The sequence below is a fragment of the Actinia tenebrosa genome, unplaced genomic scaffold (assembly GCF_029948245.1).
Source record: "Actinia tenebrosa isolate PJP-AT-01 unplaced genomic scaffold, QUT_ActTen_1.0 PGA_scaffold3__52_contigs__length_22856419, whole genome shotgun sequence".
Lineage (NCBI taxonomy): Eukaryota > Metazoa > Cnidaria > Anthozoa > Actiniaria > Actiniidae > Actinia > Actinia tenebrosa.
Window position 1 is genome coordinate 12,326,617 of NW_028292580.1, and position 12,876 is coordinate 12,339,492.

Sequence of the window (12,876 nt, forward strand, 5' to 3'; positions counted from 1 at the left end):
TGAATCATTTTTTTATTTTTAAAATTTTTGACCTTTTTTAAACATAGCTAAGGTTATGAATAATAAGAAACCAGGGGGAGGTAGATGAAGTCTAGACTGGTTTAGCTAGGCTCGCTCAGGTCCGTTATTATTTATTATTATCATGCTTACTTGCAGTCTCCTTTAAATTTCTAGCCTGCGTAGCGGCGCTCTAGGGGAGTGGGGGAGGGAGAAAGAGAGAGAGAGTTAACCCCCCAGTCTCCCCACCCTCTAAGCTAATCTTAAGTAAACCAATCCGTCATAACTTAATTTCATTTTCAAAGGATCTGTCTAGTGTAACGCACGTGTTTGCTTTCGAACCGGAACCGCTTGCTTTCGGTCATTTGACCCTTTTTGTGCACCTACACTATTGTTTTTTGAAATTTGATTAATCTTCCCTAACAGCTGTATTACGCACAGCTCCACGAATCATTTGTGAGAGAGAATCATGGAAAATGTTCATTAGGTGAATCTAACGGCATTCAAAATGATGTACGAACTTATTCGCTCGTTTGCTTACGAGAACTTTGGTTCTGATTATCACGTTGCTCCGCAAGGTCATAACAAAGCCATTCAACCGCTTGCTTTAGTAGTGAAAGAGAATTTATCTTGCTGGCGAAGAGCCACTAGACGGCCCAAAAAAATTGCTCTTGAAGTACTAGATGCATATCTGGCTAACGACAAAATAGTCAGGTCAAATGTAACTTCGATGATGGAAGGTTGCTTACAGAAGGACAGGATTCTTACAGTACGTAGTGGAACCAGTGCAAACTCCACGAGAAAATATGATGTGGAATTTGGTGAGGCTGTCGTTGGTCTTCATACTGATAGGCATACTCTTCTTGGAGAACTGAACTTGTCTAGCGTACAGGAAGAATACTACACGTAAGTCTAAAATATGCTAGTTTTTTATGATCATTGTTTTCCGTTAATGATTGGAATTTAATTGACGTATAAAGCTATTTTTTAAAAAAAGGTTGGTGAAAGTTTTCTCATAATTTTGAATCTTGCAATACCAAGCTAGAATTTCACTATGAGCGATGTAAATACTATTTAGCGAAACGTCACAACGATATGAATTTTTCTAAAGCCTTGTCTCTTTGCTTGTCCGTCATATTTTCCCCTGTGCTGACATTATTTACATTTGAATGTAATAAATTTCAAGCTTAGTAAACATGTGTAACAAGCCGCAATATGCAATACGTCCAACACGTTGCAACATGACGAAAGTTGACATGATGAAACTGAATGGAATCTGTAGAGGGGAGGGGGAGTGGGGGATTCGAAATGATACGCGTAACAATGTCCATATGGATCAGTAGATGTAGCAGTGTAGATTCTAGATATATCGTTGTTAATTGAGTATTACAGTCAACGGCTCAAGTTTACTCTCCTAGATTTCATTAATGGTTTATTTATTATTCGAATATTTAAATCTATCAATATTGATTCTTTCTGAGAATACGAAGACTCAGGGTTCAAAATAATAACCGCGCTCGCCTGTTCGAGTCCCGCTGAGCTCGGTGTCGTATGAGTAGAGTTGTTTGTTGGTTCTCTTCTGTGCTTTGAGGGTTTTTCTCCGGGTTCTCAGGTTTTCCTCCCTCCCCAAAAAACCAACTACTATAAAATTCTAGTTCGGTCGTATCGTAGGAGATATTTACGAGATATTAGAGAGTTTTAGATTAACTTTTTGTTCTCCCCGCAAACGGCAAACGTGACCACGTTTTCATAGTTTTCTTGTATTTTACTTTACCTTTTACAAACCTTCTCACCAAGCGCAAATACTCTTTTGTTTTTCTACTACTTGGACTTTTTTGCGATTTTTTTTTCAGTAATTTCAAAGAATTTTTAACTGGTCAACTGACGTTTCACGTTTGTCGTGAACGTAAATCTAAACTCTCTATTGACGATAGGGCTCACCTCAATAGCTCCTTTCGCACTCACTGATAAATTAGTGCTTAATAATGAATAAATAATGGATAATCTAGGGGGGGACTTGGGGGCGTTTTGACTGTAAACTGACTAGCATTTCTACCACATTTCTCTCATTATTGCTGAAAGGTAGGAACGTCATATATGCATAGTACATTATTTTAAATTCTACCAATACTGAATGTATTTGTTGATGCACGTGTCTGCTCATGCATAAAGTACCACTGCTACGACTAAGGACACCCTGTTATTACAAAGCCTTGTGTTTGTCCCAGTGATTAAGCTAACCTTCTTAATATGCATGGACAATCTATTATAACGAACAGTTTGGCTGGTCCCTTCCGATCTATGCCAGTATTTATAGATATTCAGCTGCAATAATGAAGAAAAAAAATGTTTCTGTACTATTTTATTCAGTAGCGACTTAAAAAAGCAACTAAAGAAAAAAGCCAAAAAAAAAAGAAGAAAAAAAAGAAAGCAACTAAAAGAAGCGAAAGAAACCGAGTATGTTTCGAAGTCATACGTATACTGGCTCCATTTTCAAAGTCATAGGATTAAGTCTTAGCCTTGAAAATGAAGTCAGTATGACTTAAATCGAAACGTGGGTTACTTTCCGCTTGTTTTTACTTATTACTTTTTCATTTTTCATACGAAGTGACCTGCAGCTAAGGAACATCCTCAGCAATGCCAAACTGGACCCCTCCAAAATGGAACCATACGAGAAAAGCAAGCTTTACATCATCACTGGAGTAGTCTACAGTGAAAAAATGCAAATTGATGGGAAGCGAGAGGAAAACGATACAGTTGGAGCTCAAGTCAAATTTCTACCTCGAGTACACTGGTTCAGCAGACTGGTACAATTCAAAGCTGGCATGTCTTTGGTAAGTCTTTGTAGAGCTCCGTTACTCATTCGTCAGGCAGTTTTTTGCCGCCAAAGAATTAACTACATAGAAAGGTCAGTTTTTATTTCTCGGGCGTAAAAGATCTTAAGTTTAAAAGTGTAACCAGGGGCGTAGCGAGGACCTAGGACCTGGGGGGGGGGGGGGGGGGGGCACTGACCCCCCCAAAAAATTACTCCTAAACCCTAAAACAGATAAACGAATAAACGCGCAAACGAAAAAGAAACAAATTCGTATTCGTATAAACTTATTTATACAGCGCACTTTCTTAGGTTGCAATGATTTATTTCCCTCTTTCGTTTTGGTTTAATATGTTTTTTGTTTTTTTGTTTTTTTTTGTTTTTTGTTTGTTTGTTTGTTTTTTTCCCCGTGCCCCCCCCCCCCCCTCGCTACGCTACTCAGTGTAACGCAAGGTTTGTGTTGAATGATTTGTATCGCGATATGGGTTAGGGGGGATTAAACGTGATTTTCCCCTGTCAATATTAATCAGTGGACCCTTCTTAAGATTGTCTTGAATGCGAGCCAAACATGGAAATACAAATGAAATGCCACAAATTCCATTGAAAAAAAAAATTGTATTTTCATGTTAGCCTCGCATTCACAACGTCACGTTCAATGCTTCCTGGCGCTAATGCTTACCCTTTTTCAATTTTTTTTCCTATGACGGTCGTTAAGATTACATGCGGATCAGTGTTGCTCTTTTTTAGACAGAACACCCAGCACCTCCAGTAGAGAGGAACGAACGATCACCTCTACTTTTTACCTTCGCCAAAGTCAAATACAATCAAGAAAACTGTTGTCTAGAGTTACAACAGATAGTGGGAGCTAAACTAAAGCGTAAAAGTACATTGGATGTTGTAGCAGATAGCGTGGCGGATTCTTTGTGTTCTGTTGAGATGGAAGTCATGGTTACCACCAGGGAGCAGTGGATTTACGAAGGTATAACACAAAGCGTGCATTTGCCTTTTTTCTGGGCTATCTGTTGTAGTTTATTTTTTCGTTTTCAAACTGAAAATTCCCTGGAATACAGGCTTAGCACCATCACGTACCGGCGCCCATACGTACAGCTTGGACTGCCTGTGGTTAGATGGCAGAACAATAAAATCCCTGTGCTCTCGAGAATTCAATTTGAATTCTTTCTCATGTAAAACGATTGCATTGTCCCTTCCATCTAACATGGTTGCTGTCACGTGGTGTGGGTGCAAATCCTCTATACCAAACTTTCTTGACTTCGTCTCAGATCTGATGGAAATCTCGGAAAACAAAACAGAAAGAAAGCTGGGAGTTATAACAAGATTTCTTGAAGAAACAGACAGTCTCCAGGACATGAGCCTCAGAGCGCGAAAGTATAAAAATCTGGTAAGTACGTAAGTGACATCAAGGGCGGATCCAGCCAAAATTTGGGGGGGGGGGGGGTGCTAATTGAGTTTCTTCCGTCAACACAACAGAAAACAATAAAAAAGCATCTAATCCTTCAGTTTTGTTTTGGTTTATTTTGTTGTTTTTTTTCTGCCGAGGGTGGGCTTCAGTCCCCCTTTGCCCCCCCCCCCCCCCCCCCCCGATCCGCCCTTGGACATAGGTCGGTGAAATTAGGTTTGCTACCGCTGAGAAAATTATTGTGGGCCTCCTGTGGTAATTAGATCTTTCTCTCCATTCCAGATATTCCGTCATTTTTTTAACCTCAGTAAGTCATCTTATATTTTGTGATTTTGCTTTTTTATCAGGTCGATAGAATCTCAAAGACAGACGAGATGGCTATACAAATAGAATGCCCTTTGTCTGCGAACGACTCGAACCTACTTCAAGCTACAGGCGTAGAAATTGAGTACCACACGTTGAATAAATCCAAAACCCTACGAATATCTGCCCACAACAGAGCAATGGTGCTGGATTTCGCCCAGATTTTTTTCCATCTTCAAGGTACGGTTCCTATTCGCAGCCGTGGCTCGGATGACCATGTAAGATGGCGGTCCCGTCTCATTCAAAGACTTTTAAAATAGAGGGACGCTATTTACCAGTCTCGACTGTCACGTGTCACACCCTCTCCAAACAAAGTTGATTTGTTTACTTATTCTAGGCAACGAGTTACAAAACCCTTTGACCCTTCTCAAGCTTTGCAGATTCCTCGTAAAATCACACCCGTGACGCGCGGGATTGTCCTCGCGACGAAGAAACTTTTGCATCCTTCAGCATGTTTCCATGAAAACATCTAAAAAAAACTAAGTATTTAAAGCCAGGTGAATGGAATGTCATAAAAACCGGCTTTAATTGGCATCCATGAGAACTTGATTTATTTTCTTTAATCTTACGATTCCGCGCGTTGGGAACGAGTGTCAACAATGTGTCTAGATAACACATCTTTTGGTTTTTGCCCGAAATGAAAGCTGTTTTAGTTGTCTTTCCATGGCTGGGACTTTTTTTTGCAAAAGATATAAGGTATGGGGTTACGTTAGTCACTAGTTTTGAGCCTTGGGCATATCTAATATTGTGTCTTTGGGCTTAACACCCTTTACCAATGCAGCAGACCCAAGCAACGCTTGTAGTGTGCTGATATGATCGTAATTTATCATGTCAGGAATACAAGAAGAGGAGTGGAGGTTCTTGAAAGAATTCTGTGGAAATCCAATATACATGGAAGAAGAAAAAAATGGTAAGAAAGACAATAAAGAGGACAAAGAAGTCAGGGAAGAAAGAGAGGAAAACAAATGTAAGGACGTAATAGAGAATGGTAGAATCACCAAGGAAGATATCTGCGGCAAAGTGCAAGAGGATGAAAACAAGAAAGACATTAGCCAAGAACGTCTTGTCCAGGAAGACCTAAGGAAAGAGAACAAAAATACTGACGAAAAAGGGGAAGACATTTGCAACGAACTTCTCATCCAGGAAGATACAAGTAATGGAGTCAAGAAAAAGAACGAAAATACTGATAGAAAAGAAGAAGATATATGCGAAGAAGAATGTCTTGTCTAGTTATATTCACAGAATGGAGTCGAGAAAAGATAACAAAATTGCTTATGAAAAAGAGGAAGACATCAGCCAAGAAGAACATCTTGTTCATGGGTGAGGTGGAGCAAGGAAACAAAAATACTGAGGAAGAAAATAAAAAACTTATAAACGAAGAACAAGAGAAGAAATAGAAACAGGCTAACTGAATAGAAATACAAACAGAAAAAAAAAAAAAAGAAAAAAAAAAAGAAAAAAAGAAAATGAAAAGGAAAAACAAAGGAAAAAAGCGATACTCTTGATGTTGCATTTTTTAACAAATCTAAAGAAAATAAAGGAAAAATAAGAGAATATTTAAGTGATAAAAACATTTATATTATATTTCGTAATCCTTAACTCGTTCTTCGCATAGAATTTAAAAATACCCCAGAAGATTGGAAAATATTATTGATATCAAGCAATAAATGGATAAATGATTTGGGAATATGTATATGGTGTTATTTGTATCCAAGCTAGACTGGAATCCTGTTTACCAATCTAAGAAAATGCTAATGTTTCATGATAAAGAAATATTCTTTTTGTATTATACTTGGATTCGTTTAAAGACAAAAAATAATTTGGATGCATGCATTAGAATATAAATATCAATAGGTATTTTATCATTAATCCCCAACATCGCTGTCTCTATCTCCAACCAACCACAGTAAGTGAAAAGCTACGGCGAGAAGGGCTGTTCCTAATAAATCTCCTATGGCGGTTAAATAGGGTATGGAGTAGTTGTCTGGATCCTTGCCACGTCTCCAGATCCAGTGGATCATCCAATTGGCTGACAGGAGGAGAATTGACACCTAAATAAATAAGAATAAGATTATTAATCATTTTTAAATAATCTAAAATAATAATTCAACTATAATTTAAGATAAGAATCTAATTAGTCAAAAAATGGGATGCACGGTTGGCATAGCCTTTCACCATGGTTACCCGGATTTCTGGCTTTGAGGGTTTTTCCTATCTTCGCAAAAACCAATTCTAAATGAAGAGCCACTCTTTTGCTTACAGCTGCAGTAATATCATTTCATTTTTAACCCTGGCTCTAAGGAAAATGTTGACTGTAAGCAATTTCTCCAAGAGAAATGTTTGTCATTAATGTAAAGCGCATTGAGACGTATAAATGCGCTATACAAGAACCTCCCATTATTATTATTATCATTATTATTATTATAATTATTATTGACTGCAATAGCCCAACAGTGATATAGCAATCTTACCTGTAGTACTCCTACTAATAGATATACACATGTAAAGATTGCAGTAAAAGAAGTGTGTCCACCCTGCATCATCTTGATAGTGTATAAAAATATGAGATGACCAGGTATGACCAGGAAGAGAAGAACACGGGTTGTCCTGGAATGTATGCCTATGAGCAAGGTAGAAATGGTAAATGATAAGTAATATTATAAGTAATGGCCTTCAATTACATACTGAACCCTGAAACAACCTCTGGGCTGATCTAAGTCAGGGCACGGCTAACTCACAGATCAAACCCTGAAACAACCTCTGGGCTGATTTAAGTCGGGGTATGACTAACTCACAGATTGAACCCTGAAACAACCTCTGGGCTTATCAAAGTCAGGGCATGGCTAACTCACACATCAAACCCTGAAACAACCTCTGGGCTGTTCTAAGTCAGGGCATGGCTGACTTACAGATTGGATTGAGTTTTGAATTGGGAGTGTGTTTTGCAAGGGGTAAGAGAGAAAAAGGAGAAATTGTGTGATGCTAACTCAGGAATTGAAAATATAACCTCAGATCAAGAGGTGATAGGCGAGTGTAATACACTTTGGAACAGCAAGTTCAATGTTATGGCATACCATAATGAATACATTGCAATTAATGCAGTACTGTATGCTTGCCACTCATTCTTAGCCCAGTTGATTTGTCTTGATTATCGTTAATCAATCATTAATTATTTTTTATAAACACTGTACCTGGTCCAAAAAATGTGTCAATGCAACCTTTAAATTTGACTCCCTTTGGCATCTTTCCTGGATGGCCTCTTTGGTGAAGAAATGTTGACAGCCTACTGGCCTGTACAGCCACCAAGTTACCTCCAACCCCTGTGAAAACACAACAGAATAAAGGTGTCTGAGTCCATTTTTTTTGGTAAAATTTTTCTCTCATTCATGCTAAAAAACGTTTAAAGTGATTCATTCGTGTCTCTTGTGCTTTAAACTTTTCACAAATTCTGCTAACCTCGAGCAATATTCTACTTCGAGGTATGAGCGAAAATGTTAGTTTTTGTGCTGATCAAAATATCATCTCTCCCAACGTTCAGGGTGTTATATCTCAAATACGCACTCCTTCAATTTCCGCAAATTTTGGTATTTTGTTAATCAGCCCCAAAAGAGCCTGTTTATGAAATATAAACGTCGAAAGTAGAACCCGTTTTTCTGCCCTGTCGTTATTGTTGTCAACCTCTTACAGTATTACCAACATTATTGTTCTTTCATTTGGTGGCCTGGAAATCAATAATTTCAAGAGGAAAAGTGACACCTGCAATTTGCAAATTTTCTAGATTCTGATTGGCCAACGTTTTCTCTAAGATCAGCTGGAAGCTTTCCGTAGTCGGGCTGATTCGAAATTTACACCAGCCATTAGTCTTAGATTGAAGTTAATGACAATGCACATTTCAGTGAAACTAACATTACTATATAGTTACAGAGAAAATGGATAGAGACACCTTAAAGCTAAGGTTTCTTACCATTAACAACAGGACTGAAGACGGCAATGCCGTGATAGCTTGATACAGCATAGTCAAGTACCAGACCACCAGAACTGAAAGGGAAATTATTGTAATTACTTATTATTAATCATAAAAATAATTCCTACAAGATTGATACAAAATTTGGCCACCCTCCTTGGGGGGGGGGGGGGGGGGGGAGGGAGTACGAGGTCATCTAGTCATCTTGCATCTTGTAACCCTGAGAAAAGGCTGCTCATTCAAAATCAAAGTGGATAGCATGAATTCAGGTCAAAACAAGAGGTAAATTTCTATAGTTTCTATAAATAGCTTCTATAAATGCATTTCATGTGCTTTTATGTCTTTTACTTTGAACCAAGGACTGGGTGACCTCGTTTTCTTGCAGTTGTAAGCCATTATGAGAATGGTGTACTATTAGAACAAACAACCGAAACTAAGGGTGAGTAAAGATAACTTGAAACTGGAAAATTGTCTCACAGTGTTGAAAATACAATACCTGCTGATCACCATGGCACTTAACACAGGATTCCAGCCAGAATACAGGACACCATGAGTAAAGTGGTTTTTATGGCAAATATAGAACCATATGGGAAGGATTATGAAGAAGGCAGCACAGATAACAGGTGCTATCCAGTGGTGTTCTGTTCCTGTTTACATAAAAAAATTTATGTTCCTTATTACTAACATTATCATTGAAGTGTGACCCACACCGACTAATATTAAAAAAAAAAAACTAGGCCAAACAAAAAATTAAATTTTAAAATCAATTTCCTGTTGCGCAACAGACCCTAATTTCCTTGCCGATTTTCACCGACTCTAATATATTTTTTAAATTCCCAAATGCACCACAGGGTTTCCAATAAGCTCATTTCCACTGTTGTATCAATAAAAAAAATCTGACCTACCAACCAAAATAATTTTCTCATTCAACAGGAAACAAACATATTTTTTTGCTTTGCCCTATATCTTGAGGGAGATTTTGGACTGAATGGATTAATTTTTTTAGAGGAATTGGGATTAAAATATTTATTCCAGTCTGAATTTTCCTTCAAGATATTGATTTTTTTTGTGTGTGTAATAAATCAAATAGTTAATCATTTCCTTACCCACCTATTTTATTATATAAAAATCTACTAATTCCCGATAGAAGAGCAAGAGTTGTTAGGTCTCCAAGACTTGCCGCTATAGGTGTGGCTACATTATCAGGGTTTATATTGCACTTGATTGAACACATAACTACGGCAACCATGACTGATCCAAGTACAAAACTTGCTGAAGTTGCTGTCACAAGACCACTAGCACACAGTAAGAAAGCATGGTTAATGTCAAAATGACCATCCAGAATCCATCCCATGAGTACTGCAGCTACAGATGCTAAGGCACCAACAACAGTTGCTTGTACCTGGAGAGTGAGTCAGAAACAAAGGTTTATGATAGTTTCGCCTATGCATTGGTTTGCCTACTGAAGTTCACCTATGTTGTATCAAATGCATTGTAAAACCTATCTATAGTATATTTTATTGTCTCTCTCTTCATAGATAGGTTTTACAATGCATTTTGATATGTAGGCGAACTTCAGTAGGCGAAACAATTGGATACCGAAACAAATCAGTGGTGTCCATGTGTGTGTCATTTGCTACTGCAGGTCAAGCTACAATAGACACACAAAAAAGATGTATTTTTATTGATGCTGTACCTGTAACAGGGTGAGGTTTCCCCCTATTAATTTCCACTGTTCTTTCTTACTGTCCATATGTCCAATATTAGCCTAAAACACACAAAAACAAGAAAATGACTCAATTATTTAGAATAAAAACTAGATACCTCAATAATATAAACCATGGTTATGGGATTTAATACTTGAGATTCTAATTCTCTGTGCTCAGGGTTATCCTCAAAGCTGTATAGAACAATAAAGTGTTCTAGTGAAGTTCCGTAGAATTTCAAAGTGTTTGTATTGTTGAATTTGTGCTTTCTTTATTTCATCGTTGGTATTTGTGAATATTTAGACTAATTATGAGACTAATCCTAAGTATATGAGTCTGCAATCATTGACAAGGAACACAGTGTAATTTCACAAATTCAAAAAAAGATCTCTTTTTACATTTCACATGAACAGAGTATTTCAAACAGACTGCAAATGTATGGATGACATCAACATCATGCTCTATTCACTGACACAGCACAGTTCTTGACCAATCAGAATGTGCATGCATACTATCTAAGCTATATATAATAATCTAAACTTACAGCTGTTGATAGTCTTGATGCAAGTGTCATTTCTAAATTCCCTTTCAGTCCCAGCAAAGCAGGAACCAGAATAAATATTTCAGAAATTTCTTGATAAACTTTCCAGTGCTAAGAGTCAGAGATGGATCAAAATATAAACAATCAATTAATAAGAATATTGCTTGGATAGATGAACATCAAAGTATATTATAAATATCAGACAAATAGTAATGATATTTTTTGAGAATAGAGCAGATTCATGGCAGTTATCTTGTAGGTAAAACGGTAGTTTTTTGGGGGGGGGGGGGGGGGGGTTATGTTAATATAAAGAATAATGATGTATGACTGAGTAAAAATGTGTGTTTACTCAGGTGCAGAATTAATTAGCATTCCAAAATGTAATTTTATAATCAATGGCATCTTTTTCCATAGATTTTAATGAACTAATTAATCTGATCCTTGCTTTTAATGCTGTTGTGTCCTAGAATGCTTGATTCCTGGAAATTGATCTACATGTATTTCACCATGACGTGGCATAATTAGAAACAATTGTTTTAATTATTGTTTGAACAAATTGTTTTAACCCTAAGGATCATGGTTGTGCCAGAGGGGAGGAAAGCAGCAACACAAATGAAATCACAATATACTAGGTTTATGAGATGGCGAAAAGTGAGAACAGCTAAATGTCACTTTAATTATCTCACACAAACAAGATTTAGCCTAAATTAATAATTTTTTGTAAACAAACCACAACATCATTTTATCAAAAAGGACACAAATGCCCAACACTCTAATTTTTGTGTCAATTATTTTTGAAAACAGATAGGGGTAAAAAGTTAAAACATGACAATGTTGATACATGTATATGTATTTTATACACACTCATCAATGACTTAGTAGCTTCCTTTAATCCTAAGTTACTTAAACACCAAAATTGAAAAAAGGAAATGTTTTGTTTATATAGTATAACTTCATGTAAATAAGAAAGTATTAACTTCCAACCTGGCAAGTCCCCTTGGCTTTTCTTCACTACCAAAGTAAGTTTAATTTTTTTAGACATTAACAAAACAAACTGTAATTCAATCACGACCTTACAAGAGTAAAAAGCATTTTATCTTGGTAAACAGGAAAGTTTAACAAGATAAAAGAAAAACTTTGGATACCTAAGTTGATAATCAGGTGCATAGCAACCACTTGTAAAGTAAGCTAATTAGTGGCTCTTTTAAGTGGACTCTTGTGGCAGGAAATTCGTATAATTATTTTTAACTTTTAAATCGGACAACCCCAACTACGATTGAAATTGAAATCATTCCATTCATCTCAAGTTATTGTCAAAAATGAATAAAGTATTATTGGTGTAGGGAGCTGTATCTGTGAATAAATCAGGGATAAAAATAAAAATTAAAAAACTCACCTGAACAACATCAAGAAGTAATCCAGCAGCAACAGTACCAAACCCCGCGATAAGAAAAGGAAAGAAAACTTGTAGAGCTATAGAAAACGATCCTTCTTCTTCTCCCAGCCCTTTATCACTATCGTCTCTTAAGACAACGCTCCCTTCTCGATGGCTTTGCTCTGGTAATAACGGTTCTAAATCGGGTTCATCCTCATGCAAACATTCTCCATTCACTATGCTCACTTCAGGCTCTTTGTGAGACCGTAATAAAATTCGACCAAAAGGTTCCTCGTCTGAGTTAAAAATTTCTATTTCTTGATTCTCGGTTTTTGTGTCGAAGTCATCTCCAGAATCTATCACCACCGTGGCTTTAGGCACCATTTTGTTTTGGTCTAAAGTGTATTTCTTCTTCTTTTTTGCTGTTCTTTTTCTGACTGTCACAGGGCTTTGCGTTGAGTCATTCTTCGAAGGAGCTCCGACAACACTAAACATGAAAAGACTGACTAGAGACGAAGCCCACATGAGGGTTTAGGTGAGTGATAGATGTCTGTAATTGAAGACATGAAGAGGATTGTCCATGGAAACTCAATGAATATTCTAGTGTTTGTAATCAATGTTCGTCCGCCATCTTGAGATTAAAGGACACGTAGAAGCCTCGACTACATGCTGGCGGGACCAGGACAACACGGTCAAGGAAA

General features: G+C 37.2%; 2 protein-coding genes across 2 annotated transcripts; one reads left to right on the top strand and one right to left on the bottom strand.

Annotated features, from left to right (window-relative positions):
- The first annotated feature begins 392 nt into the window (after nt 1–392).
- On the top strand, nt 393–5,983 carry LOC116288269 (uncharacterized). The gene is made up of 6 exons (XM_031695038.2): nt 393–903; nt 2,606–2,831; nt 3,557–3,788; nt 4,090–4,208; nt 4,574–4,769; nt 5,425–5,983. The coding sequence occupies exons 1-6, from the start codon at nt 506–508 to the stop codon at nt 5,817–5,819; spliced, it is 1,566 nt and encodes a 521-aa protein (XP_031550898.2). The 5' UTR covers nt 393–505; the 3' UTR covers nt 5,820–5,983.
- A 162-nt stretch (nt 5,984–6,145) lies between these two features.
- LOC116288274 (solute carrier family 41 member 1) lies at nt 6,146–12,836 on the bottom strand. Its single transcript, XM_031695041.1, has 9 exons — nt 12,197–12,836; nt 10,804–10,911; nt 10,250–10,321; nt 9,664–9,955; nt 9,050–9,200; nt 8,554–8,627; nt 7,781–7,909; nt 7,061–7,209; nt 6,146–6,640 (listed from the first exon to the last, which is right to left on the bottom strand). The coding sequence occupies exons 1-9, from the start codon at nt 12,698–12,700 to the stop codon at nt 6,455–6,457; spliced, it is 1,665 nt and encodes a 554-aa protein (XP_031550901.1). The 5' UTR covers nt 12,701–12,836; the 3' UTR covers nt 6,146–6,454.
- Between the last annotated feature and the right edge of the window lie 40 nt (nt 12,837–12,876).

Excerpts from the sequence above, each read along its gene's own strand:
- LOC116288274 (XM_031695041.1), bottom strand. The coding sequence starts at position 12,700 with ATGTGGGCTTCGTCTCTAGTCAGTCTTTTCATGTTTAGTGTTGTCGGA. Across the intron at positions 9,201-9,663 it reads ATTTTTATATAATAAAATAG|GAACAGAACACCACTGGATA; the intron begins GTGGGTAAGGAA and ends TTATGTAAACAG. Across the intron at positions 7,910-8,553 it reads CTTCAGTCCTGTTGTTAATG|GGGTTGGAGGTAACTTGGTG; the intron begins GTAAGAAACCTT and ends GTGTTTTCACAG.
- LOC116288269 (XM_031695038.2), top strand. The coding sequence starts at position 506 with ATGATGTACGAACTTATTCGCTCGTTTGCTTACGAGAACTTTGGTTCT. Across the intron at positions 3,789-4,089 it reads GGAGCAGTGGATTTACGAAG|ATCTGATGGAAATCTCGGAA; the intron begins GTATAACACAAA and ends ACTTCGTCTCAG. Across the intron at positions 4,770-5,424 it reads GATTTTTTTCCATCTTCAAG|GAATACAAGAAGAGGAGTGG; the intron begins GTACGGTTCCTA and ends TTATCATGTCAG.